The sequence below is a fragment of the Plectropomus leopardus genome, chromosome 5 (assembly GCF_008729295.1).
Source record: "Plectropomus leopardus isolate mb chromosome 5, YSFRI_Pleo_2.0, whole genome shotgun sequence".
Taxonomy (NCBI): Eukaryota; Metazoa; Chordata; class Actinopteri; order Perciformes; family Serranidae; genus Plectropomus; species Plectropomus leopardus.
The window spans coordinates 27,248,115-27,273,531 of NC_056467.1; the positions used below are offsets into that span (position 1 = coordinate 27,248,115).

A 25,417-nucleotide genomic window follows, 5' to 3' on the forward strand; every position below is an offset into this window, starting at 1 on the left:
CTGAACACACTGTCATGAAAATGAATATCTTGTCTTTCTTTAGAATTTTGTTCATCTTGTGGTTACTTGGTTAGATAGATTACTTAACGGGCCTGTCGGGCACAGGCCCAGGGGTCCACAGTGACAGGAGCCCCCACTGACCACAAAGAAACATAAAACAACTACAAAGAGACATTAAAAGTCTAGAAAGAGACACAAAATTACTACAAACAGATGCAAAGCAGCTGCACAGAGACACAGCAGAGACTCATACTGACTATAAAAAAAGGGCACAACAATCACAAACAGACACAAATTGACTCCAAAGAGATGCAATAGTACTACAAAGGGGGCAAAACAAGCACAAACAGCCACAAAATGACCACAAAGAGACACAGAAGGACTGCAAAGAGACATAAAATGACCACAAAGAGACATAGAGCAACTGCAAAGAGACACAAAATGATCACAAAAGCAATAACAAAACAGACTGTTTATGCTCCTGTATAGGCAAAGTGCTGGGGCCTTCTGTGAGTCTGTGCTTGGGGGCCTGTTGTCTCATAATCCGCCCATGCTCATCATCGCTTAAATAATCAGAAGCTTTGCAACAAGGATTAAATGCTGTTTGACTAGAGCATTATTAGATAACTGATAATCATATTGTTAGGTCTTTTTGCACGTCCTGTAGGTCTAATATGTGCTTCTAAGCACTATGAAACTGCTGTAGAAGATGTACCCTGCTAACATCTAGCATAGTGATGTCATCCTAAATCTGGAAGGTTTCCTTTGTATAAGTAAACTGTAACTGTTGTCACACAACAAAACAGGCACCCTGATGCAGGTGCAAAGCCTGTGAAGGATAAACCGATTAACAGCACCGAAGACAGTGAAATGAAAAAGGAAGACAAGGTGACAGTATCCAAGATAATTATCTGGGGATCAACATATGCTCGCAGGTTAAGAATGGTGATAAACTCTCTGTTATGAGATGCGCAAATGGACCTTAGAGTTTAGATAAACTTAGATCATCTCACAAAGTGACTTTCACCATCCACAAAGCAGCATCACTGACACGGCACAACAGGTTATAGCTTTGGTTCAGTGATGTCCATCTTTAATAGCCTGATAATCAAACTGAATTGCAATTTCGTTTCACTTCATTTATTCACTCTATTTGAACTGCTGAACAATTTTAAGATGCGAGCAGTGGTTTGAAACCAGGCTATATCTTTTAATGTGTCCTCTATGAGCTGGTTTATTATCCCAATTACATAAATCTGAACAAAAATTTTTACTATTTATAATTTTCTGTTTTCGTTAACTTACTTCTCACATTTGAACATTTAACATTGCTGTCTTTGTTTGCCTTACACAGTAAAATGTATCACCTGGGCAATGAGACATTATAACAGTGTAATGGAACAGTATTCCACATCCTACATATTTCTTTTTAAATATTTGACCACTAAATATTATATTGCCCTCTGGTTTTTAGTGGGCCTCTGACAGACTTTAGTATTTACCTTTTCAGGCTGTGGATTTCCAGCCGTCCCCATGAAGAACCATTTGATGGCCTTCAGTATAATGTATGCTTCTTTTAGAAATTAGATTGGCAAAACATCAAGATTTTTTTTTTACGTCAAAAAGATGTATTTCATTGATAACCTCAAACATAAAAATTTAACTGAAGCTTTAAAAGTCACAGATTTCATAATAACTTTCTCTGAAAACATTTTTACATGACAGAAAGTCATTTAATGCACGGTTTCTCTGCCCTCTTTACCCTTGACTCAGTATTTTGGTCCCAAACTTATCATGGCCCCAGAAGTCTGAGAGTTATCAAGTTGCCAGGTGAATTTGACATTCTTTTAATTCTCTTTCAAAAACATGAATGAAGAGCTAAATGCATTATACCGAACTGATGATATTTTTTAAACTGGCTTGATTCGGATAAATGTCAATAAGTCTGTATGTGAAGGAAGCCCACCCAGGATACACTAGAAGTTCTTAATGCCATTCGTTTTTAATTTTTATTGCCCCACAGCTGCTTCATGTCAGTCATCTGTCAGCACAAACTAGAAGAGTAGTGTCACAGCATCTGACAGATACCATATGTTAAGATGAGTCTGCATTTTAGTGCTCTCTCGGCACCACAAACAGCTACAGAAGTGTCTGTTCCTCTTAAAGGTATCACATCACAAAACAAATATTTTCAAATTAGTGGAAAAAGCTCTCTCTCTCTCGTTCTCTCTCTCTCTCTCTCTCTCTCTCTCTCTCACACACACACACACACACACACTTGCACAGCTTGATCCTTTGGTTTCCATCCTTAATAACCAGTAATTAATCATTTGAGAATTTCCATGTGAAAGGTCTTCACTTATGATCTGAGCTGAGAAAAATCAAACTAACAGCCTGAGAGTATTGCTCTTTAGCCAATTATACAAACATGGTCTTGTTACATTTCACAGAGGGTTTTTTAAAAGGTCAAGTGTGTAGGTTTGAGTATGCTATATTGGCAGAAATGGAATATATAAAAAGTATGTTTTCTTTAGTGTATAATCACCTGAAAATTTGAACTGTTGTGTTTTCATGACCGTAGGATGAGCTGTTTATATCTAAGCAGGAAGTGGATCACCGTGTTGCTCGACCATGTTTCTACAGTAGACCAGAACAGACAAAGCAAATACTGCCTTTGAATAGGACTATTAGATTTTTCACTTTTTTTGACTGGCTAGCATAGTTAGCAGCCCCTCCAGGAAGAGCATGTCAGAAGAACACACACAAAAAACATGTTAACTGCTTTATTCAGTGTTTAAATGCTTTTAATCAGTCTTGTTTGTTTTGGAGAGGAAGAGACCTCTGTGGATCATTCATCTCCTGATTAACACCTCCTGGGCATCTGGATCTTAAGTGATCAGAGAAAAAAGATGAACACATACAAGCAGGTGCTGGACTAGCGGCCCGTCTATGACATGCCAAACAGCATCAGAGAAACACTGATTTGCAATGTTTTATTCATTGTTTTAATCAGTAAAATCTCCTGGCCTGTTTGTTTTGGAGAAAGGAGGCTTCTGCAGATAATTTTGCTTTCGTTAAAACGTCTTGAACAATGAGCATTGAGGGAATCCGGGAGAAGTTTCATCTGGTTGCAATCTGCAATTTTCACAGCAAGATGATACCAAATTTCCCTAAATCTGACACTATTCTTTTAGAAAACCTGATGTCATCATTTAAATACTAACAGGATCGTGTCCATGGAGTGGCCTGGGGTGGCACCAGCCACCCTGGAAATCTGATTGACCACCCTAGATGCCACCCCATTATGATTGCCTATTGGTCCAGTCAGTTTGAACTGTTTGACAAAGAAACCAATTTTTTGTTTATACATGCAATTCAGTCCTAAACCTGAGAGGCAGTAATGTGCCAGACTAATGTCTAGCCTGACTAATTTTACAAATAAATTGATACAACTGTAAAAAAAAAAGTTTGCTACACAGGCTTATTTATTGTAATTTTTGGCACTTTCCTGGCTCCTCCAGGTGACATACAGAAGGATCCTTGGGCAAGAAGCTTTGGCTACCAGTGTGTGAATTGTGAAGTGTGATTGTGACACATCGTGTGGAAGCACTTTATGTGGCCAAAAACCATTTATTGTATTATTTACTCTTGGAGGAACGAGTTCTTTAAGTGTGGAAGCTTTATTTTGCATTTGTGTGGTCTCACTCTGTTGTGTTGTATGTGGAATGTAAGACACTGCAGTGTTAGTAATTAAAGTAGGTAGAAATTAAATTAAAGCTATGCCGACCTGTGTGCCCGCAGCAGCATGCCACCCCTGCATAAGTCAGTACCCCACCCACCCAGGCTACCCCAGTAAAAAACATCTGGACATGCCACTGAATAAAAAGACACAAAACATGCTTTCACTCTCATTTTGATTCAGGAGTTTTTTGAGAACAGATTTTAATTATAGTTTGCTGGAATAAGTAGAATCAAGCTGTATGAAGGTCTTCCCTTAAACAAAGTGTGATGCAGTGTTTAGCTGGCAGGTTGGGGGTTTGAACCCACCATCTGGTCCTTCTGTGTGGAGTTTGCATGTTCTCCCCATGCTAGCATTGGTTTTCTCTGGGTCCTCCAGCCTCCTCCCACAGTCCAGTGATAAGCAGGTTAGTTTAAGTGGTGGGTCTAAATTGCCATGAGTGGTTGTCTGTTTTAACCCTGTGATTGACTGGCAACCTGAGCAGGCCTATACCCTGACTCTGTCAGCTGGGACTGGCTCCAACCCCCACTGACCCTTTAGCAGTTATAGATAATGGATGGATCTTTCAACAGCTCTGAGAGAAGCAAAAATTATCCGTCACATTTCCCCAAACAGCTTGTGCAGCAAAATCCAGGAGCTGTAGACAAACTGTTGCACGATGCCCAATATTTACCTCATTATTGCCGTTATTTTCCTCCTGTGGAAGATTATTGGCTGATGGGACCAGAGCACTGCTAGAGAGCAAAACACAGGAGGTAATGAGGCAAACATTACACATTTGGACCTGCTATGCAATCATTTGGCTATGAAGTGCTTAGTTTATGCTGCACAAGATGTTAAGGGGATGCTGCTGAACATTAAAGGACAATATTTCAAGTTTCACCTCCTAGGCCACTAAACAAATGTATAGGCTACACTTACATTGTTCTTTACAAATGCATTGCATGAGATAAGAAATTCCAGGAGCAGGTTCTTGAAAGTTGATTAACAGTGAAAGTCAAGTGTACTTTATTTTTGGTAAATTTTACATTATAGAGTGTACAGGAGTTTTTCATAAAATGACTTACACACTTTACAGGAGAGCTGTTGTGTTAGATCAGAAATTAGTGTTTTGAATCTGCACTGCCACACACAGCATATGTTGAGGAAATTTAACAATTTCCCTTATGTTTGGACGATTTTCTTCCTTAAGAGCAAGATACAAAGCTTGTACTGTAGTATGCACCGTTTACCTGTGCTTTAAAAAACCTGACGCCCGAACAGGGACTTGAACCCTGGACCCTCAGATTAAAAGTCTGATGCTCTACCGACTGAGCTATCCGGGCTCCGTAAACAGTTTCAGTGTCATGCGAAAAAGTAGTTATTTGCTATTCGTGTTTCGTGTGTTCTTACAATTTGATTATTTGGACAGGTTAATCGAGGGGGAGGGCAAACACTGCAGAAAAAACAGCGACATTATAAACGGAGCCTGCAATGTAGACGATAACAGTACGTAACTGATGGAAAAACACGTGTGTATATATATATATAAAAACCTAAATGTTAAAAATGCACTATGCACGTGCTTGAAAAAACATTACTTTAACATGAAAGTAGTCGACTGCCAGTTTAAACTATTATCACATCACTATAGTCGTTATGGAAGCCCTTTGACTCCCAATCTGATTTAGAGATTATGATCTACCGCTATCTAGCGGCCACGCGGCGCAGTACAGGTGAGTCTCGCTCCGCACGTCATACAACAACACGGAAGTAACGGCATAACAAACCGCACGAGTTCAGGTAGATTCTTTTGGGTGTATTCGTCTTTTATTAAACCTTGTAAATGCATCAATGTGAGCACTGAAGACAGAAACAGGGAAATCTTCTCGCATCTCGGTCTGTTAAAGCGGGATTTTTGAATGTATTTGTAAAATCTTTGTGGTCTCTTTGTGTTTTGTAGATGAGCTCCATGGAGAGATACTTACTCCAGAAAGTCATCGGTGAAGGATCTTTTGGTCGAGCTTTGTTAGTCCGGTGCACAAACAGTCTGGAGAAGTATGTAATCAAGGAAATCCAGCTGCCAAAGGTATGTACAAGAACATGTAGTGATGTACTGTGCATGCTGTAGCTGTATCCTCACCTGTGTGGTGGGACAGGTAGGCTAACTGGACTTAAATGGGATAATTCCAATGCAGCAAGAAATCATATTTCATATATCACAAATCATATTTGTGATAAAATATGAATTAAACATATATAAATGTTGGATTTGCGCCACCCTGTAAACTACTACTGCTGCAGAATATTTGAATTCAGACTACTATGTTAAAGCCTGGGGTCCGATATGGAAATGTTATTTGCTCTGTGCTGATAACCTACCAGATTGTTGCCTACACACAGACGTGGAGGCTGTTTGTTTTGCATAATGGAGAATGCATCCATGCTTGTATTTGCATTTTTATAGAATCAGCCCAAATTGGAGAATTGCAGGAGAGAAGCCATCCTGCTGTCCAGAATGAAACATCCTAATATTGTAGCCTTCAGGGAGGCATTTGAAGGTATTCACAAACCTAACTCTCTAATTACAAGACATACAGTCATTGTTGTTTGGGTTGTGGAACAGGCAGTGTGATTGTGTTTGTTTAGCTGATGACCTCCTGTGTATCGTCATGGAGTACTGCAGCGGAGGTGACCTGCTCCAGAGGATCCGGCTACAGAAAACTACACAGTTCTGTGTTGATGATGTAGGCTTCGACTTCCTGCAATTATTCTTCACATTTTATGCAACAGCGCTGTTCCCCTATTTAAATGTTGTTTCAATGAAATCTTTTGTCTTAAGATCTTGAAGTGGTTCGCTCAAATGTGTGCTGCTGCTCACCATATCCACGATAAACGGGTTTTGCACAGAGATCTAAAGTCCAAGGTACAGCACTCTATAAACATGGTAGTTTATACTTACAATGCATGTTAATAGATTTGGTTTTATGTCTACGAAAAGGTAGCATACATAGATACAGCAGACATTATGAAGTCACAAAGATTTTTCACTAGATTTTCTTTTGTGTTTGTTATCTGAGTCAGAACAAGAAGTCGATAATTTAGTTTATTGGCTGGATGCATGTTGATAAAATCTCATCATTGTGAGCGCTGTGGAGTGAAATGAACAATGATAAAATTGCTGATCGAGATAAAATCACAACATTATCTCCCACTTCTGCATAATATCACCATTTTGCCATGGCTGGCTGCTCTTATTTTTGCTTCATGTTAAGTCATCACTTCTCTTTCATTTCCTTGCCCAGAACATTTTCCTGACAGATAATGGGACAATCAAGCTCGGGGACTTTGGCTCAGCATGTATTCTGAACAGGTACAGGAAAAGGAAGGCAGCAATTTATAGTTTGTCTTTTTTAAAATCCATTCTCAATGCTTGATTTGCTGCTGTTACCTTTTATTTTTTTGTTATTGTGTTGCAGCTCAAAGGCATATGCTCGTACATATGTTGGGACTCCATATTATGTGGCTCCAGAAATCTGGGACAACAAGCCATACAACAATAAAAGGTATGTTACCACAATTGTTTGGCCTTTTCCTCTATTCTATATTGCATAAAATCAAATAAAATTAAATGAAAGCTCAAAGTGAAAATAGCATTTCAGTCTTCAGTGTTTGGTTGGCACAGCTATCATAAAGACAACCAGATTGCTTTCTGTTTACCTCAGAGCCCAGCAACTACCACTGTATTGGTAATTGCACGGGTTATTTCACAATCTACCATTTCCACTACCAGGGATAGAAGCTGCAAAGAAGTTATCTTGTGACTTTTTGGTAACTGAGGATAGAGAATGCTTCGCTTCGATAGCTATCAGGGAAAACAAAAATGCTATTCTCCAGGACACACTTCCTCTGTGTCGCAAATCAAACCTTCATTTTCCTGTGATCGTACCCAGGGGCCAACAGAAATGCACAGTGAAAATGGCAATCTAAAAATTGGTCATAGCAACAGCAAGTTTTTATTGGGTGAGGCAAAGAATGTATACCTCCAAATATTGAAGAACATAAAATAGCATATATATTTATACAGACAGTATGCAGTTTTGTATTTTTTTTGCATTAAGGAAGACCATACACATCACACATTTATTTTTATTCTGCATGTCTATAATCAGGGTTTCCACAGATCCTTAAAAAGTCTTAAATGACATTTCATTAATTAATCTAAAATTAAGGCCTTTATTAGTGTTAAAATGTCTTAAAGACTTTTTTCAGAAGTCATGAAAATGTTTGTGACATGAAAAGTCTATGAAACCTTTTTTCTTACGTTGCATTTTAAAATCTAAAAATGATTGGTAACATATATCTCCATATAATTTCTAAAATTTATTTATATATTTTTTAAAATAGTTTGGCAAATGCCTCTAACATTAAGATCAGTCAGGTCAGGGCAGGACATAATGTTATTTATGTGCAGAAAAAATACATTCATAATCCCCCTGGTGAGAAATTAGCCTTATAGAGGGACAAGAAACAGACCAGAGGTACCCAGGAACAGGATAAAAATCGTCAGAAAAAATATATATAACACATCTGTGTAGAGTGTGTTATCCTGTTAAATGTTGTTCAAAATCCACCTTAAAAGTGTTTCAATTGTCTTAAATTAGTCAAAATTAGTCAAGCTCATTTCTCCTAACCTAATACTGTCTATTTTGCATTACACTTACTCTTACTTGTTGGCAAAATTTACAGCTGTAGATTAACTTAATTTACTCTACTAACCATAATTCTACAAAAAAAAAAAACACCTCTGCATGAGACTACATAAATGCTGCTTACCTTTATACTCAACCTGTTGACCAATGTTAGTTATTACCTTGCAAAGGTAGGCCGTCATTGTCCAAACAGACAACAGGCAGACCATCTAACTACAGAAGAATCACATGATCTCTCCTCAATTTCCACATTTGTTTAGAGTTTTCCTTCCAGGCTTTAATTTGCATCAGCAGAGCATGTGAACACAATAGTTTTCGTCATCCAGTCTTAGATGTTGGAGTGTCAATAAATGCAGCAACAATGAAGAGTTTTCAAAACGGTCTTTGTTCTCAGCTCAGCAGTGATTATGTAACTCATGCGTGGGTTAACCAGTCTTGTATCTTTGTGACGGTGCCAGTACATGACGAATGTCTGGGGTGGATGAATAACCATCTCTATGTTTATGTGTTCTGCAGTGATGTGTGGTCTCTGGGCTGCGTTCTCTATGAGCTCTGCACCCTGCGACACCCGGTACTTTCCCTCCCTCTTTCAGCTTGTTCCTTGGGTTTTACTATGGTCCTCTCTCCAGATACTGCCAGTAAATCATTGTTATAAAATACTTCTGCTGTCATCTTGCTGCACAGTGATATGCTGCAAAGCATTGTTGTGCAATGAGGGCCCAGTATCTTCAGCTGAGTTAGATTTTCTGCTGTGTATTTTCTATAGCTCAGATGTTGCGGTGTGGTTTGTTTTCCCAAAGATCCTCACACCTCTCTTTTATGTCCAGTTCCAGGCATCCAGCTGGAAAAGCCTGATTCTTAAGGTTTGTCGGGGTGCATATCCTCCTCCCCCCAGTCACCTGCCCTACGAGCTGCAGTATTTGATCAAGCAGATGTTTAAGACAAACCCAAAAGACAGGCCGTCCCTGCACAGTATCCTGACCTCTCACCGGGTTTCCAGACTTCTGCGTACACATCTGCCTTCCCAGGTACAGACACAGTTGCCACCTGTTCATTTTAGCTTTAGCGAGTGCAGTTGTGCTTCCTGCACAGTGACAGTTACTCCCATCACCCGGTTCATCCGTCAGTTCAACATAATGTCACAACAGGGTGTCAAAGTGAGAATTTAAACTCTTACACAATTTCCCCAGCTGTGCTGACCCTATGTGGAATCTGACCTTTGACAAGCTGCTGTTAGTTCAGATGGCCGCACAGTTCATGTTACGTGTTTGATTTACTGCAGTGCTTTGAATATTTTACAGGCGCTGGAGACGCAGGAACTGGGAAGGCGTACGGGTCGATGGAATAGAGAAGAGGGAAGGAAGGTGGCTAATCTTCTGGGAGAGAAGAGTTTAATAAAAACGTCAACTTTTGAAGGTAGAGTCCAAGTTAAAGTTAAGAATCCCATCATGAAAAAAGGATATACTGAGAATTATGTGAAGACTGGTGGGAGCATACATGTGGTTGTCAATGAAAAAACAGCACTGCCATATATGTGTTAAACTAGATAAAACACAATTAAGGTCTGGGTCATCCGGACAGAATTCAGCTATACCTTAACCTAACTCAGCCACACACAAAACACAGGAAAAGTATCATCTGAGTTCTTTCTGTAATACTTTCGGATAAATTATTTAACCCTTTGAAACCTCAGCACATTGGCTTGATTTCTTTCAAAAACATGGGAAGACGTCAATGAGAATCAAAAAAGAAATGACCCAAGAATAAGCATGAAATCTGTAAAAAAAAAAAAAAAGTACAAGAAAATTACCTGAAAATTAGTATAAAATAAAATAAAATAATGACCTCAGAAAGCTACTCAAAAATATAATAATGCTGTAACATGATTAAAAATATGTAATTATGATAATTAGCCATAAATATATTTTTCCCCCAACTTCCACAATCCACTAACTTGTTGAAATCTGTGGAACATTTTTTACTAAGCTGCTAGTTGGCATTTTCCCCATGTTTTCAATAGAAATCACACCAATTTGCTCAGGGCTCAAAGGTTTAAGTACTTGTGAAAGGCCTCTGAAAGCCACACAAGAAAAATGATGTTGCTCCAGGTTTCAAAAGGTTAATGAAAAGCAGAGAAAGGTAAAGGAAGGATGATTATCCCTCACAGCAAAATTTAAAACGAGCAGTCCATTCCTGTTGCAACTATTATCATGAGCCCCTCTTTGTTGCTCTGCTAGAATATCGCTTGAAGCAAGAGAAGTTCCTGAATCTTATTATTGTTTGCTTTTTTTCTCTCTCCTTGCTCTTTGGGATTTTGTTCATGCACTGTCTATGGAAAAAAATGCCTTTCCTTCAGGATCCTCTTAAATACAACAAAAAAGTAATCCAAAGTAATCCTTTCTTTACCTCAGGTGTGGAGTTTCCTGAAGCCCACAGTGAAAGCAGAGAGGCAGGTCCTCCAAAGAAGTGGGCCGCCGAGCCATCAGACACTGTGCTGCAGGTGTTAGCCAGTGCTAGCCTCATCTCATCTGACAGCATGGCATCAACCAGCCAGAGCCTCACAGGATCTACACATGGAAGTATGAAAGCAATTGTCGTGTTTTCACTTCCTTGTTTGTACAAAATTCTGATTTTAGAGAATGAAATGCATCATCAGAGTGTATCAGCTTCTCCGCTGTTTATCCAGGTGTGTTAGAGGAGCCAAACGACAGCAGGCCAAGGAGACGATGGGACAGGGATCCTCCTGAAAGGCTTTTGAGTCTGTTGGAGAAAGCTCGACTGAACAGAGCCTTCAGCACCTTCATAATACACACTGGAGGTCTGTTGATATCTCAATACATGTTATTTTAAGTTCCATTGCCTTATCACACTCAAAGCTTATGTGATTTTTTTTGTCGCTTCACTCTTTACAGCAGTGTGTCATATGTCAGTGTGGTGAGTGATATAAACAGTCCTCTGATTTCATTTACAGGTGAGGACCCTCTGATGGGACCCCTCTCCCAGCCACAGGGTGACGACACTGACGGTCCTGAGCCTGAAGTGACCGTAGATGAGGAGCGTCTGCAGCCTCGCTCTGATGATGAGGACACGTAAGTAACCCCAACTTATCTATTCTACATCAGCAGAACAAAAAAGGAAATATCTTGTAGGCCTCTGGTTTGATTTCGACATTGTCGTGAGTGACATCCATAATGGAGTAATTTTTGCATGGAATAGCATCTAATGCACAAATCTTGTAAAGACGCTAATGACTAATGTGTTGGTCATGGTAAAATGTGTATGGGGAGAAAAAATATTTTATATTTTATCAAATAACTGCTTTGTAACCAACTTTTTCAAATTCTAACACACTACATGTAAGAGCCACAACGTGGGAATATAAGTCATATATAAGCTAAAATTCATTCATTTTCAGACATTGTATAAAATATAGTTTTTATATAAAAATGTACAAAGACAAAAATGCATGCATGTTAAATTTTAATATGATGCTCCCTTAATGTTGTTAACTGATGTAATGTGCAGTGCAGTTCAGCAGAAAGCCACATGAGGCACAGGAGCACATAGTTATTCTGCTGTGTTACTGAGTGTAATTTAAACTTTTTTCAGCACAGGTTTTAAACTGGATTTACATCTCCTGTCATTTGCGTCAGACTGTTACTAAAGTTACTGTGCCTGCATCTTATGAGTGGCTTATTTTGAAACCCAGAAGGAATGCTGCTGCACTAAATGCAAAGCAAATTATTAAAAAAAACCCCAAAAAAACAGATATCAAAGCACCTGGAAAAATAAATATTGTTAACATTAAAATTACATAGGATAAAACGTATAAAGAGAGGGTTGCATGAATCTGTGTTAGATATCTGTTGAATTTGTAATGCAACCTCTTATGTAAAAAATGCATATAATAATATAGAAAAAAATAGAAATAGTATAGAAAATAAAAATAGAAAAAAAGTTCAAATATACTGCTTCTCCTCTCTTCACAGAGACTTTGAGGAAGAACTTCCATGTGACTGGATGAGTGAAGTTGAGAAAATGTTTTCGGACCACTAAAGCCTCATTTCCTCTGAGTCTAAACTATTGCAGAGCTGTCGTTGATGTTTACGTTCACTAAAGACAAACACGTTTTGCCAAAATGTTTTCACTTCAAGTGAACAAAATGAGGTCTTGAACTTTTAAATAAGGACCAATTTTTATAGCAGGTTCTGTTTAAGTTTACAAAAACTAAGATGAGCTCAGACAGCAGCATAGAGACAGTATGTTTTCTATACTGTATGTTTTAAGCCTTGCATAGATTCTTGTGATTTTGATCACATTTCTTCAACAAAACACTATGTTTGAACTGAGTATTCTTCAACTTGTTGTCATAGAAGCTTTTTTTTTTTTACATAAAGACGTTTGTGTCTGCGCTCTGTCTCTCATTTGATTTGAACATCTGCTGTGTACTATTCAGTGATAACATTCCCAGTAGGTTGAGGCCGTCTGGAAGCTCCTGTTTAGCTTGTCGGGGAAGCAGGAAATATTAGATTCAGAGCAGCTGGGTCTCTGTGGGGTCACACCGTTTTTGAGCCTGCCTGCACCTTTTGATATCCGTTTCCTCTGCAATATCAAAAGTAGACTAAACATGTTCAGTCATTGGTATTCTTTGTCTTTTATTCTCTCAGCCAGACACTAACAGCCCATACATCTGGATCCTTGAGCTGTTGTGTTATTTTTAATTTGCTGTGACCACAGTGGTGCAGACACTCAGAGCAATGGCTGCTGGTCTTTCCTACAGTAGGTGTTAATCATGTACCACTAGGTGGAGTTAAAATCACTGATGTGAACCTTTTGCAGTGGGGAGGAGTGAGAAAAGTTGCATTCTGGTTCAGATATATTTGAGCCTTTGTTGAAATCCTTTTGATATTAATAATAAACTGTATTTAAGGAACTATGTTCTTGGTTATTGGCACTCTGAAAAGCATAAATATATTTAATATAAGGGCTGTCACTCTCTTTGTTTTGCCAAATTAAAAGCTCTACAATGTGGAGTAGAAGCGGACAACAGCTTAACCACATGTTTGGCAACAGTCAAACAAAAACCAAGCCTCGCCCTTGACAGTTTAGGCTCAGCAGGATATAGATACTACAAACCATTGAGTCAACAAAACCATAATGGTGCTGATTCACCAACAGTCACACTAGGGATGGATTATCCTGCTTCCAAAGTTTCTCCAGTGACTGAAGCCTCCCATTGGCCGTCCAGAGGACTCTGCTATATGAGAAGGGTTTTTTTTCCAGATATCTGTCCACAATGTATTTATTGAGGAAGCTCGGGGCTGTAGCTTGCCCCTTATCTTGAAACCACACTGAATCCCCTTCGAGGGCTCATACTGCAGCCCCCTGCTTTTTCATTCCCACTCCATTTCCCCTTGTACCTCCAAACATGTCCATGTTCAGCAAGGATACAGATAAACTGCTGAGGCATAGCTGAGCTACAACACCACCATGCTGTGTGTCCTGTAGATAGGAGGGTCTCCATCCGTGTCCATGACGAGCGAGACCACAGCTATATAGGGTACTCGAATGGAATAATTAGGATTTTGTTATTAAGGCCAATAATCAAGTTTTTTTTTATTTGTTTAACCTCAGTGTTTTTTGTATGACAGGATATAATCTTGACTATCACAGGTGTGCTTTTGCTTTCAGTTGTCTCCTTCCTCACAGAAGAATAATATCTCTTTAGAAGTCCCCTGCACCAACTTTGCCACCCTTTTGAATGGAGGACGTGATGATGTTTATGAAAATGTGGGTAAAGTGAATTCAGAGATTTGTTTCAAAACACATTCTAAATGTTGGAAACTGATTGTTGAAAACATGTTACAACGACCCTTTACTATATAGTACTGAATTGTGGAGTTAGACGGTTGACTGTTTTTTCACCATTTTCCTGTTTTAAGATTTTTTGGGTGGGCCTAAAACCATAGCTCGATGATGCAATGGAGCTATACTCAGCATAACCCCGCCCCTGACAATGTAGCAGTATAGAAATGGTGAGCATCATTAGCATAGTCCCGTGATTGGGCGTGGCCTCTGCTCCTCCAGCAGACACGCCCCCAGCATTTCAGGTCAGAGAATAATGTGCACTTTTTCATGATTTTGAGACCTTCTTTTACATACTTAAAGACTTAAAAAAAACTAAACTTAAATTAAAACTAAATTAAACTAAAAAAAAAAAAGCCATTTTCATATCAGTCCAGAAATTTTACTCTACCTGTGACACTATGTTGAAGTTTTAAAAAGCAGCACCATCAAATTTACAAAATAAGTCTGTCTCACATAATCGCATAAAAAATCTAACAAATTAAAAAAACTAAACATTTTGTTCAATTTTTTGATTTGCATGACAATGTGCCGGTGATTCTATTATTTAGCCCACATCGTTTAATTGCTGTGTCAATGTTTCAAGACCTGGCTTGGAAAAAAAAAAATCCTGACTGAACAGTTTTATGAAGTTGTACTAGAGAATATAGAGTCGAACAAGCACATGAACAGGGGCTTCCTCTTGCAGGAAGGATGCAAAGTCGTGGCTGTTGTATCTCAGTGGCTATAAATGATTCAAAAAATGAAATTTCTCTTTGAATGAATTGCTCATCTGTACAGCACTCCTACACTGTGTTAAGAGTGGGGTTGAAAGTGGAATAATGATACCTCTGTGAAGTCACTGTAGTGTTTTTGTTGACAAGTGCAAGCAAACCACAATGCCCTGGTTTTTAAGCCTCGCGTGCAAGCTGAGCAGCTCACATGGGACAAATCAGTGGAACTAAGGGCACGTGTGGTGATGGCGTTTCCTCTCTCTTTTCTCTGTTCAACTAACCTCGATATCTGACTCATTTCAAAACACGCTACATCCTGTATTTCTGAGTCATAGTGTGGATGAATCTCTAGCCACTGGTCAGACATTTAATCTGAAGTGCTTCACTGATTTTCTTTCTCCTTGTCTTGGTGACCTGAAAGCACACAATCAAGTAGCTTCCTCTCTTATCAAATGATGCACAAAAGACCTTTCATTTTGTCTTTTTGGGAGATTGTCTGCACACCTCGACCCGCACCTTCTGTGCCCCTTGATGAAATATTGACGCTTGTTATCTGTGACAATCTCTGTTCCCCTTTTGTCCGCCTGTCGCAGTACCTGTTTTTGTGGCCTGCTGTAAGTGCCCCTAGCTTCACACAGGAAGAGCGCTGCAGATGCAAGATGACCCAGTGATCTCTGTCTGGCTACCAGTGCTTAGAAAGGCATTTTCTACCAAAGTCCTTTTTCACTTTGTTATTCAGAGCCAACCGAGGGAATCTTGGTGTTCACATTTCTACTGTGTGTGTGTGTGTGTGTGTGTGTGTGTGTGTGTGTGTTCTACTGTTCAGCTGCTTTAGTTTTTGTACTGTATGTGTGTTTTTAGTAGACAATTATAGCCTCGGGGTATCAATCACTGGGTGAGGGAAACAATGAAACCTGCAACCATGACTCACCCAGTAAATAGAAGTGCTGTTTATTCTTCACAGGGAGCAGCACTTCCTGTTAATAACAAAGCACTTAGGAGCTGCAGTTGGGAGTCTCTTTGCAACTATAAATATGGGAACTGTCATTGTTGTGATTATTTCAAGCCCTTTGCACTGACCCTCCATTGTTTCCCACCAGTGCTCTGTTTCAGACAATAGATAAGCAAGGTCTGTCGTGGAGTTCCACAGTTCATCGGCCGCTCAAAGTAAAAAGGTCAGGAACAGTTAAATTTGGACCCCATGTTATATGAAGTGGGACACTGCCGGCACTGTGGAGATTATCAGACCATTTGCAGTTTTAAACACTGCTATTGTTAGTGACTCATGCCTGTTGACTACTGATGGGCTGGAGCACTTTAAAGCAGGGTCACAGGCTCCTCTGGCCTGGGCCTTTGTCATCCTTCCTCTGAGCCAATAATAGGTCAATAACAGACTTATGACAGTCTTCAAAAGGTTTCCTCTTGAAGTGTAGATGCAGGGTACTGAAATCAGCTGCTTTCCAATTTTTTTAATTGAGTAAGTAAATTGCTCCATTGAAGGAGGAGTGTGTAGAATTGCAGATCGCGACTAGCTGAAAAAACTAGCAAAAACAAAGAATAAAGCAATTTCACATTACAAATCTCCAGCACAGTTCATCTGTTGCAGACAGGCTGCTAGTCCACCATCTGCTAATGTGTGCTCACTTTTTTCCTTTAAAAAAGAGAGTTCTCTTTCTCTCCATAATAAACAGGCCCTTTGTTTAAAACCAGTTTAAAACACTATATAAAGTAGTTTCACATTATAAAATCAGTGTTTTTCCAACAGCTGATAACTGTAGCCAAAGCAAAAATGTGAATGGCCCCTATCTTTAGTTTTAGTTTTAGTTTAGTTTTAGTTTAGTTTATTCAGTCATGACAACACCAAATATTGTACACAGTATTGACATTTCACACAAAATCACAAAATCATTAACTCAAGAATCATGTGTTGAAAATTGACTGAAAAGGCATAGGCAGAAGCAGACTGCTTATTAAAGCCTATCCTATATTATCAACTTTTTGGTCCACCAACCTCCAGAAAAACAAAGAAGACACAACAACAGATAATTAATCACACTTATAAGCTTCAAAAATAGCTTTACAAACCATTTTCTTAAAAACCAAAAAAGAATGACATGTTTTTAAATTTATGTCGGCATCATTCCAGAATTTAACGCCTATAATGGAGACACATCTTCTTTTCATACCTTTTTTAGCTTTTTGTACAGTAAACTTGTAAACACCTCTAAGATTATAAGGACTGTCCTGAATTGAAAAGAACCTCTGTATTGAGTCAGGGAGCATTTTTGATTTTGCTCTGAACATAATTTGCATTATTTTATAATAAAACGGATCATTAAATTTCATAACATGAGAATTTAGAAAAAGTATTTCTGTGTGTGCATAATAGTCAGCATTGCAATTTTACAATTGAATTTATGGTGGTTTTAAAGGTGGATCCCCACAATTCCACACAGTAAGACATATAGGGAACAATCAATGAGTAATAGATCAAATGCAAAGCCTTGGAATTCAACACATTTCTGGATTTATATAGGATTGCAAGTGATTTTGAGATTTTCCCTTTAATATACTCAATGTGTTGTTTCCATGTTAGCTTTTGATCAATGACAACCCCAAGGAATTTAGTCTCAGAGACTCTTTCAATGTCAATATTACAGATTTTTAATTTAACATTACAGTCACTTTCATTTGGATTCCCAAATACCATACATTTTGTTTTCTTAATATTTAAGGATAATTTGTTGACATCAAACCAAGTCTTGAGATTTTCCAGCTCCATTTCTACACAACACAAAAGTTCCTTTAAATTCTTACCCGAACAAAACAGATTGGTATCATCTGCAAATATTACATATCTAAAAAAATCAGTTACATTGCAGATGTCATTGATATAAAGAATGAACAGTATTGGACCAATCACTGATCCTTGTGGTACACCACATGTAATCTTTCTCAGTGCTGACATAGTATCATTAATTTGTACACACTGGTGTCTATTACCTAAATAGCTTTCCAGCCAAGAATGAACAACCCCTCGTATTCCATACATCTCTAGTTTCTTCAATAACTGTCCGTGATCTATGGTGTCAAACGCCTTCTGCAGATCAATATACAGACCAATAGAACACTCACCATTTTCATTTGCATTTGCTATTTCTTCTACCATTTGCATTACTGCAAAGGCAGTAGTTCGACCATCTCAAACCAGTGTTTGGTTTGTGCATTCTGGGCTACTATAGAAACATGGTGGTGCATGGAGAAGACTTTAGGTGGAACATTTAGGTATAAATGGCTCATTCTAAGTTAAAGAAAATGTGAGGATTCCCATTTTCTGGTTATTATACACTAAACAAAACATATGTATTGTATTTCATTTCTGCCAATACATCCCTCTAAATCATACACAGTGGACCTCTACAGTGTATTTACATGTGATATGTGGTTGTTTCTTTTTGTTTTAAGCTGGCGTATAGAACTAGGCTGGGATTTATTTACCATGAGATACTGTACTTACAGTTTATCAAGTGATATCTGAGCATTACTGCAGCCAATGTCACATTGTCAGTGGAAGCTGCAGAGTAAAATGTTGTAGATGAGTGCACCTCTGAGAAAGGCTGGGTTGAACTTCATTACTTTAAAATGAGATTCAAACTCTTTGACTTGTAGTTTCATGTTTTCTCTTTGCTTTCTTATCACGTCACTGATCTATGCACAGATCTAAACATGCACCATATGTCATACACAGTCTTTCACCACCCTACACTTTAACTGGTCCTCGACTTTAACAGTGACACACCTCACTTTCTCCATTTAATCGCTGGCAATATGTGGCAAGCAACCGCCTGCATGGAGACTTTTGAAATCAGTTTGATTTGTGGCACTGGCTGCACAAATTTGATACAGAGAAACTCCTGCAATAAACACGCCCACAATGAAAATGTGTACAGTATAGCTTTGCTCTTTAGTTATAAAAATAATAGCAGCAATCACAGAAATTTAAACACAGGTTCATTCAAACTGCTGGATACGCATCGCATGAACTGCAGTGGCCCAGGCCCCAGCATGAAACAAATCTTTCAGTCTTGTGATTCTGCTTGTGTGGAGGCACAGTTTGCATTTATCTCAATGATCTAAAACAGTGCATTTACACTGCACAGGTTCAAACAGGAAAGAATGATGAGTTAATGGTTAATATCTTTATCAGTCATGCTAACTGAACTTTCCGAACACACAAAAGGACAGTTTGCATCACTGGAAATGTTTCACACAGTGATGACCAGAGAGTAAATTGTTTTGTGTGGCGTGTGCTGAAACTTGGGGTTTTTGAGATGTGCTGTACCATACTAATGATGTTTCATTTTAGCCCATTTACTAAATAACTACCATCAGTAATTTTTCAAACAATGCTCTAGTGTTTCAAATTTTTTAACGTATTTTTTCAGGGCAACCATCCACTTTCATTCATTTCCACAGCGCTTTTAATATTACATTATTGTTGTGAGGTAACTAAGAATGAACTGTAATGTATTATGCAACTCAAGTGGCAGAATTTTATAATTTGCAGCAATGCAAAGAAATGATTTATATTGGTAAATGATTTTTTTTTTTAATGTGCAAAAATTTCTCAAATTTATCCCATAAACCTTGAATGTGGTATTAATGGAAAACAAGTGAAATAGTACAATAACATTAGGATGATCAGACATCACTTGGCTCTTTTCCTGGATGTTACCAGTGGAATTATCTTGGTCTTGGTTATCGGTTTGTTAAATGGCTCTAAGTGAGGGGGGGTTGGGAGTGATGGAGATAACCTCAAGGGTATCAATGAGCCATGTCCTTCACACTCTTGGGCCACAATGTCAATAAATTAGGTGTCTGTGGTGGAGCATCAAAGGATGTGAAGGTTGTATTTTAAGCATGTCATCTTTACGTTTGACCAAACTTTCTTCCTCTTTTGGGGGATATGAAACCCTGTTCAAAAACGGGAACTGAATCAGTGAACAATACATATGGTTAAATCTTGGTAAGAGCTGTGGCTTGTAGACAACAGTGGGTTGAGTAGATGAGGACATTACCTTGTTGGGGAATTAAAGAGTGATTTTCTGTGGTTGAAGGAGACAGAAATCTGCTGAGGAGGAGAGGGAAAGTTTTGTGTGGTCTGAGAGGCTCCGTGGAAATTCCTCATGGTGAACATGCTGACCTCAAAGATGACCTGTAAGTGTCATCTTTTATGTGTGGCTGTGCTGTGGAGTGTGTTATGTGCATTTGTTTATGAGTCTGTATCGCAGCATTAGCAGCTATCACTAATTCTGCTCAGTGTGCTTAGTGGAGCCGCTGTGTAAAAGTTGATGGGTGTATTCATGGCTTCTGTAAAGGTTTAGCTTAGCAGCTCTTTACCTACTGTGCAGTTCAGTTGAAATTTGAGGTATTTGTTTTCACCTACTCACAGCTACAGCAGTTAGGCTTCAGCAATGCTCAGAAGGTTGCAGTAACAGCCAACATGTAATAGATAGATAGTATTCTTTTAAAATGTGACAATGTGCCCCTTTTGAAAACAAGTTATTGAAATAACTGCTTAATTCTTTTTTTCAAAGGAAGTTTACAAACTAATTAATTAGTGACTGATTGACTAATCAAGTGCTAATATTTTTTCATGTTATTAAACAAAAGAATTTCAAATTTATAAAAAAACAATACAAATTTTTTAGTTCAACTGCAGAAACTTTTGAATTTAATGATATGATGTTATACATTGCAGTTTACTGCATAAAAATAATACATTTTCTAAAGTAGATTTTGCATCATTTTTGTCAGTTTTGATATTATCATTTGCTGTAGGGCAAATAGCTGCTGTGGGGTCTGACCCAGTGACCTTTTCTTTCTCACATGTCGCACCAGTGTCCTTTCTGGTCAGAAGCTGTAGCTACTGGGAAAAGATTAATGTGTACTTATTGACAACTTAGACATTGTTTAAATTCCCAGGACTTTCCAGAGAAAGGACTCCTAGCCAAGGGTGGCCCAACCTGTCCTATCAAGTAAAACACACCTAAACATTTTTCCCCCCTGTTTTTTCCAACTGTCATGTTCAGTCACACTGAAATACTTGAATTGAAAGACAGGCAGATTAGATCTAATGTTGTATTTCTGTACTAGGGAAGACACAGCCTGCGGTTTACAGTGCTGTGATAGATAGGTGTGTTTCCAGGAAATGTGAGGTGAACCCACACAGCTCACACTAACCGTTAGTGTTTATGGGAATTCCCAGCTGGATTCACATAATGGATTAAAGGTTCAGTGTGTAGGATTTAGGGTGATATATTGGCAGAAATGGAATATAATAAGTATATCTTCTTTTGTTCTTAATCTCCTGGAAATAAAAATAATTGAGTTTTTGTTACCATAGAATGAGCCGTTTATATCTACAGGGAGCAGGTCCTTGTCCATGGAGTTCGCCATGTTGCACCACCATATTTCTACAGTAATCCAAAATGGACAAACCAAACCCAGGACATTTTCGTTTTTGCTTCAGTCACCGTAGCTAGCAGCTCCTTTGTGACAAGCTGAACAGCGTTATAAAAACACTGATTTTTAATGTGATACTGCTTTATTCAGTGTTGATACTGGTTTACATCACCTTGTGTGGTGTTTTTGAGAGAAAGAGACCTTTCCAGATATATTAGTTCCCAGTAAAAACCTCCTTAACATCTGGATTTAAAGTTATCACAGAAAAAATGTGAGCACACATAGGCAGGTGCTGAACAGGCTGAACAGCATTGGAGAAACATTTATTTATGAAGGGAAACTACTTTTTTCAGTGGTTTGTTTATTTGTTTTTTGTTTTTTCTTCTTTTTTTTTTTACCAATTTTAATTGCCTGTTTGTTTTTGAGAGAAAGTGACATCCGAGCACCCAGTAAAAACCTTCTGAACACTAAAAATATATGAATCCTTGGTGGGAGCTCATGCTTGGCGCATGGGAGAAGTTTCAGCTGGTTGTAATCTACAGTCCTCACTGCTAGATGTCACTAATCTTAATAATCCCACATACTGCTCTTTTAAATCCAACATATTAACCCTCCTGCCTCCAAGTCCATTTAATATATAGGTTAATGTGTGTATTTATTCATTCAAACCTTTATTTTAGATTTGCAGACTCAGTTTAGGGAGACCCTTTTCAATGGTGTTGAGCATGAACAAACATTTAAGACCATGCTGGGACTTGAGACTTCTCGGATCGTAACAAAACTACAGGTATATTTCTGGAGAATTTCAGCATTTGTAATGACATCTTCATGCCCACACACACATTGACACACACATAGAAAGTAAAAGAGGGTTATCACCAGAATCTCCTTTTATTTGTTATTGATTAAAAAAAACACCCCAGGCATGGCTTTTCTCATTTTGAGCCACAGAGCCGTCACTTCCATGAATCACCGCCTGTCAGTTCTTCGCAATTTCACGTGAAGTTCTTGGCTCCTATATCAATGTCACACGTTCCAACCACCATTTTCAGGCACAAACAGGCTCTGAATTCTGGCCTCAAGGTAAAAACGCATCCGGTTGATAAAGAAAGGAGCAATGATGGGCACTGTTTGCACACACTCTGTCAAATGTAGTTGAAATGTCCCACTTTCATTTCCTGTCTGTTTTGCTCAGCTATTAGACCAGTTTGAGCTTCCCTGTTCTTAACAGGCTGGGCACTTGCATGCTGCATGCATGTTTTCTGTAAACACCACGGTGCCCTGATGATGGGAGTGTTTTATCAACATTTTAATTATGCTTTCTGTTTCATTCTTAAGATGTTATGCAACAAAGAGCTGAGCTGGTCAAATAACTCCCCAGGCATTGATAAGGACTGTTTATGGTCTAAGGCAACAGGGAGTTAAGGAGGATTACGTGTGACTGGTCGGCGCAGTTATTTAGCCTAACTCCTCCTTGCAGACACTGAGTCTATTCCACTGCTGCTTATTAGTTCAGTGCTGCCTCTGATTTTAGAATAAGTGAGCTGTTTGTGCCAGCACAAGCCCAACAAGCTTCTTTTTTTTGTCAAACCACATCCTGACAAATTGTTGCTTAATGCAATGTTCCGTCTCCCGCATTGTGTGTTTTTATTGCTTCCCCCTTCATAGTCTGCAAAGTTGTCTTGCAAACAGGTAATCTGCCCCCCTAAAGGGTGACAAACATTTTACAGAACAATTATAATATCTTTTCCCCAAAACCAAGATGGGACTGTAAATACCAGAGATGCAGAATGTGATTCTGGTGTGACTGTGGGAAAATGATGATATCTAGATGGGCACGGCACATATCAGGCTAATAACAGCCATTTCCTCCTAAATTTATCCTGTGCGCCATGCAGGGAAAATGGTTAATTACCCTTTGCAGAGACCCCCTTTTCCCCAGATCCATTTAGTGGGACAGGCGCTTCCGTTGTCATGTGATCCAGAGCTTTGGAGTGAATCTGAGGACAAAGACCTCACCGAATATCACCCCCTGCCCAGCTAAGCCTTGTCTTTCCCAAAAGCACTAACATACCGAGGTCCCCTTTAGTGCCCCAGCAGAAATTACTCCTGACACGTGTTCTCAACACGCCAGAGGATCTCCAGCCAGTTGGGACTGACAGAACTTCAAAGTGGCCATTAAAGGGTTCATTGGAGGAAACATGCTGGATGCACCACAGGGGAATAGGAACCTAAACCTTTAAGTTAAAGGCTGGATACAGACTTGTTTTTGTCCCACCTGGAGGATGGTACTGACTGTGACAAAGACAGCTACTCAGCCTCTTGTTTTGTCTGACTTTGGAAGATTATTTATAAGCCATTTAAGCCATTATTTATACAAAATATTGCTAAAGGCTGATATGTGCAAGCATCTTTGAATGTCATAATTTTAGACATAATTATTTACTTGTTTCATTTCATTTTATTTTCCTCGAATCACTCGCACCATGACATTTCACATATCCTCGGCCCCTTTTGTACTGTACAAGAGCACTTTGATGACGCTCCCATCTGAAATTACCAGAGCAACATAGAACAGAGTGTATGTGATGACAAGCAGCGTGGCGTCTGTGTTTTCTCACCCTGCAGCCTGCTGGGAAGGAGAGGTCAGGCTGATTAGATAACTGGTGTGTATGCAGAGGAGCCTGCTGGGCTCATGTGAGGGGCTCCTATCCCTGATACAGAGAGCTTATACAACCATAAGACTAAAATGTATACACAATGCCAAGTCCTTGACATTAAGCAACAAGCTCTTTTTTAAAATGGGAACCATTAAGAAACTCCTCTAGGTTACATCAGTCATTGTAAGAGGAAGGTACTTTGTTTTGTGAGATGTGGAAATATTTACCAAAAACTGTATTTACTGACTTTTAGTGTAGATAATCAATGTATTTACAAATCTTAATTACATTTCAGCTGTGATTTCCTTTGTATCTCTCTGTCCTTGCCCTGACCTTTGATCCAGATCAGCCAGGAACACCTGATGGTCAGATAAGAGCTATAAAAGCTGAATACACACCAGCTGACTCAATGATGCAGTTTAACATAAAGATTAAACAATGAAATGAGTCATCAAGATGTCAGAGGAGTCCTGAACACATTCTAATTCATGATGCTCAGTAAGCATGTGGCCAAGTTGCAGCTATACTTACATGAGGATGCCACTTTAAGACGTCCAGATGACATGCCTCAGAGTCAAATTGTACGTGTTTGTTTTCATAACAGCCCGGGTCCTTAACCCCGTCCGTGACTTACTCACATGGCTTCAGCGCTAGAGTTATAGGTGGAGTATGAATAAAGTGCCGCCGACTGACCTTCAGGCTATGTCAATAAAGTTAGAGCACCATGTGCTTTGTGTTATTCACTCTCACGCTGTGTTGACTCCTCCGTATCACTTGTAAATTTGTCTGCAGCAGGATATACATCATACATCTGCTTGTCTATCAAACTAAAAAACAGGACTCATTATTTTTTTTCATTTAAATTTGACTTTGATGTGTTTTTATACACAATTGTGCCACGTCACTGGTAATTATCTGCTGATTAAAGACATCCTGATTCATTGTGTAGCTGTACTGACTGTTCTGTTGCAGAGGACCAGCCTCATCAGTAGTGATATTAAAAAAACATGTCCTTGTGGAGGAGGAAAACAAAATGTTACAGGATGATAAAATTCCTATCTAGGTTAAGTTAAACATCAGAGACTCCTTTCTCGTACCAACTGATCCGCTCACTGCATCATCATCATTATGGCAGTCAGCCCAATTATTCTGTTCTTGACCTGGTGGTTCTTACACCACATTTACATACGCATTTATGAAATATTTGCCTGAAAATATGAGAAGTCAGTTTCCATGAATAAAGACTTCCTCTCCTTCACCACTGGTTGCCACACAGGAAGCAGG

At 38.9% G+C, this 25,417-nt stretch overlaps 1 protein-coding gene and 1 non-coding gene across 2 annotated transcripts; one reads left to right on the forward strand and one right to left on the reverse strand.

The window, feature by feature from the left end:
- Positions 1 to 4,991: 4,991 nt before the first annotated feature.
- trnak-uuu lies at positions 4,992 to 5,064 on the reverse strand. Its single transcript has one exon. It is a non-coding gene; the product is annotated as a tRNA-Lys (tRNA).
- Positions 5,065 to 5,463: 399 nt separating this feature from the next.
- Positions 5,464 to 12,842, forward strand: nek3 (NIMA related kinase 3). The gene is made up of 14 exons (XM_042487159.1): positions 5,464 to 5,521; positions 5,682 to 5,807; positions 6,186 to 6,279; positions 6,368 to 6,465; positions 6,561 to 6,644; positions 7,024 to 7,091; positions 7,198 to 7,284; positions 8,947 to 9,001; positions 9,258 to 9,458; positions 9,732 to 9,846; positions 10,842 to 11,009; positions 11,117 to 11,248; positions 11,402 to 11,519; positions 12,420 to 12,842. The coding sequence occupies exons 2-14, from the start codon at positions 5,682 to 5,684 to the stop codon at positions 12,484 to 12,486; spliced, it is 1,413 nt and encodes a 470-aa protein (XP_042343093.1). The 5' UTR covers positions 5,464 to 5,521; the 3' UTR covers positions 12,487 to 12,842.
- The last annotated feature ends 12,575 nt before the right edge of the window (positions 12,843 to 25,417 follow it).

Excerpts from the sequence above, each read along its gene's own strand:
- nek3 (XM_042487159.1), top strand. The coding sequence starts at position 5,682 with ATGAGCTCCATGGAGAGATACTTACTCCAGAAAGTCATCGGTGAAGGA. Across the intron at positions 6,466-6,560 it reads CACAGTTCTGTGTTGATGAT|ATCTTGAAGTGGTTCGCTCA; the intron begins GTAGGCTTCGAC and ends TTTTGTCTTAAG. Across the intron at positions 9,459-9,731 it reads GTACACATCTGCCTTCCCAG|GCGCTGGAGACGCAGGAACT; the intron begins GTACAGACACAG and ends AATATTTTACAG.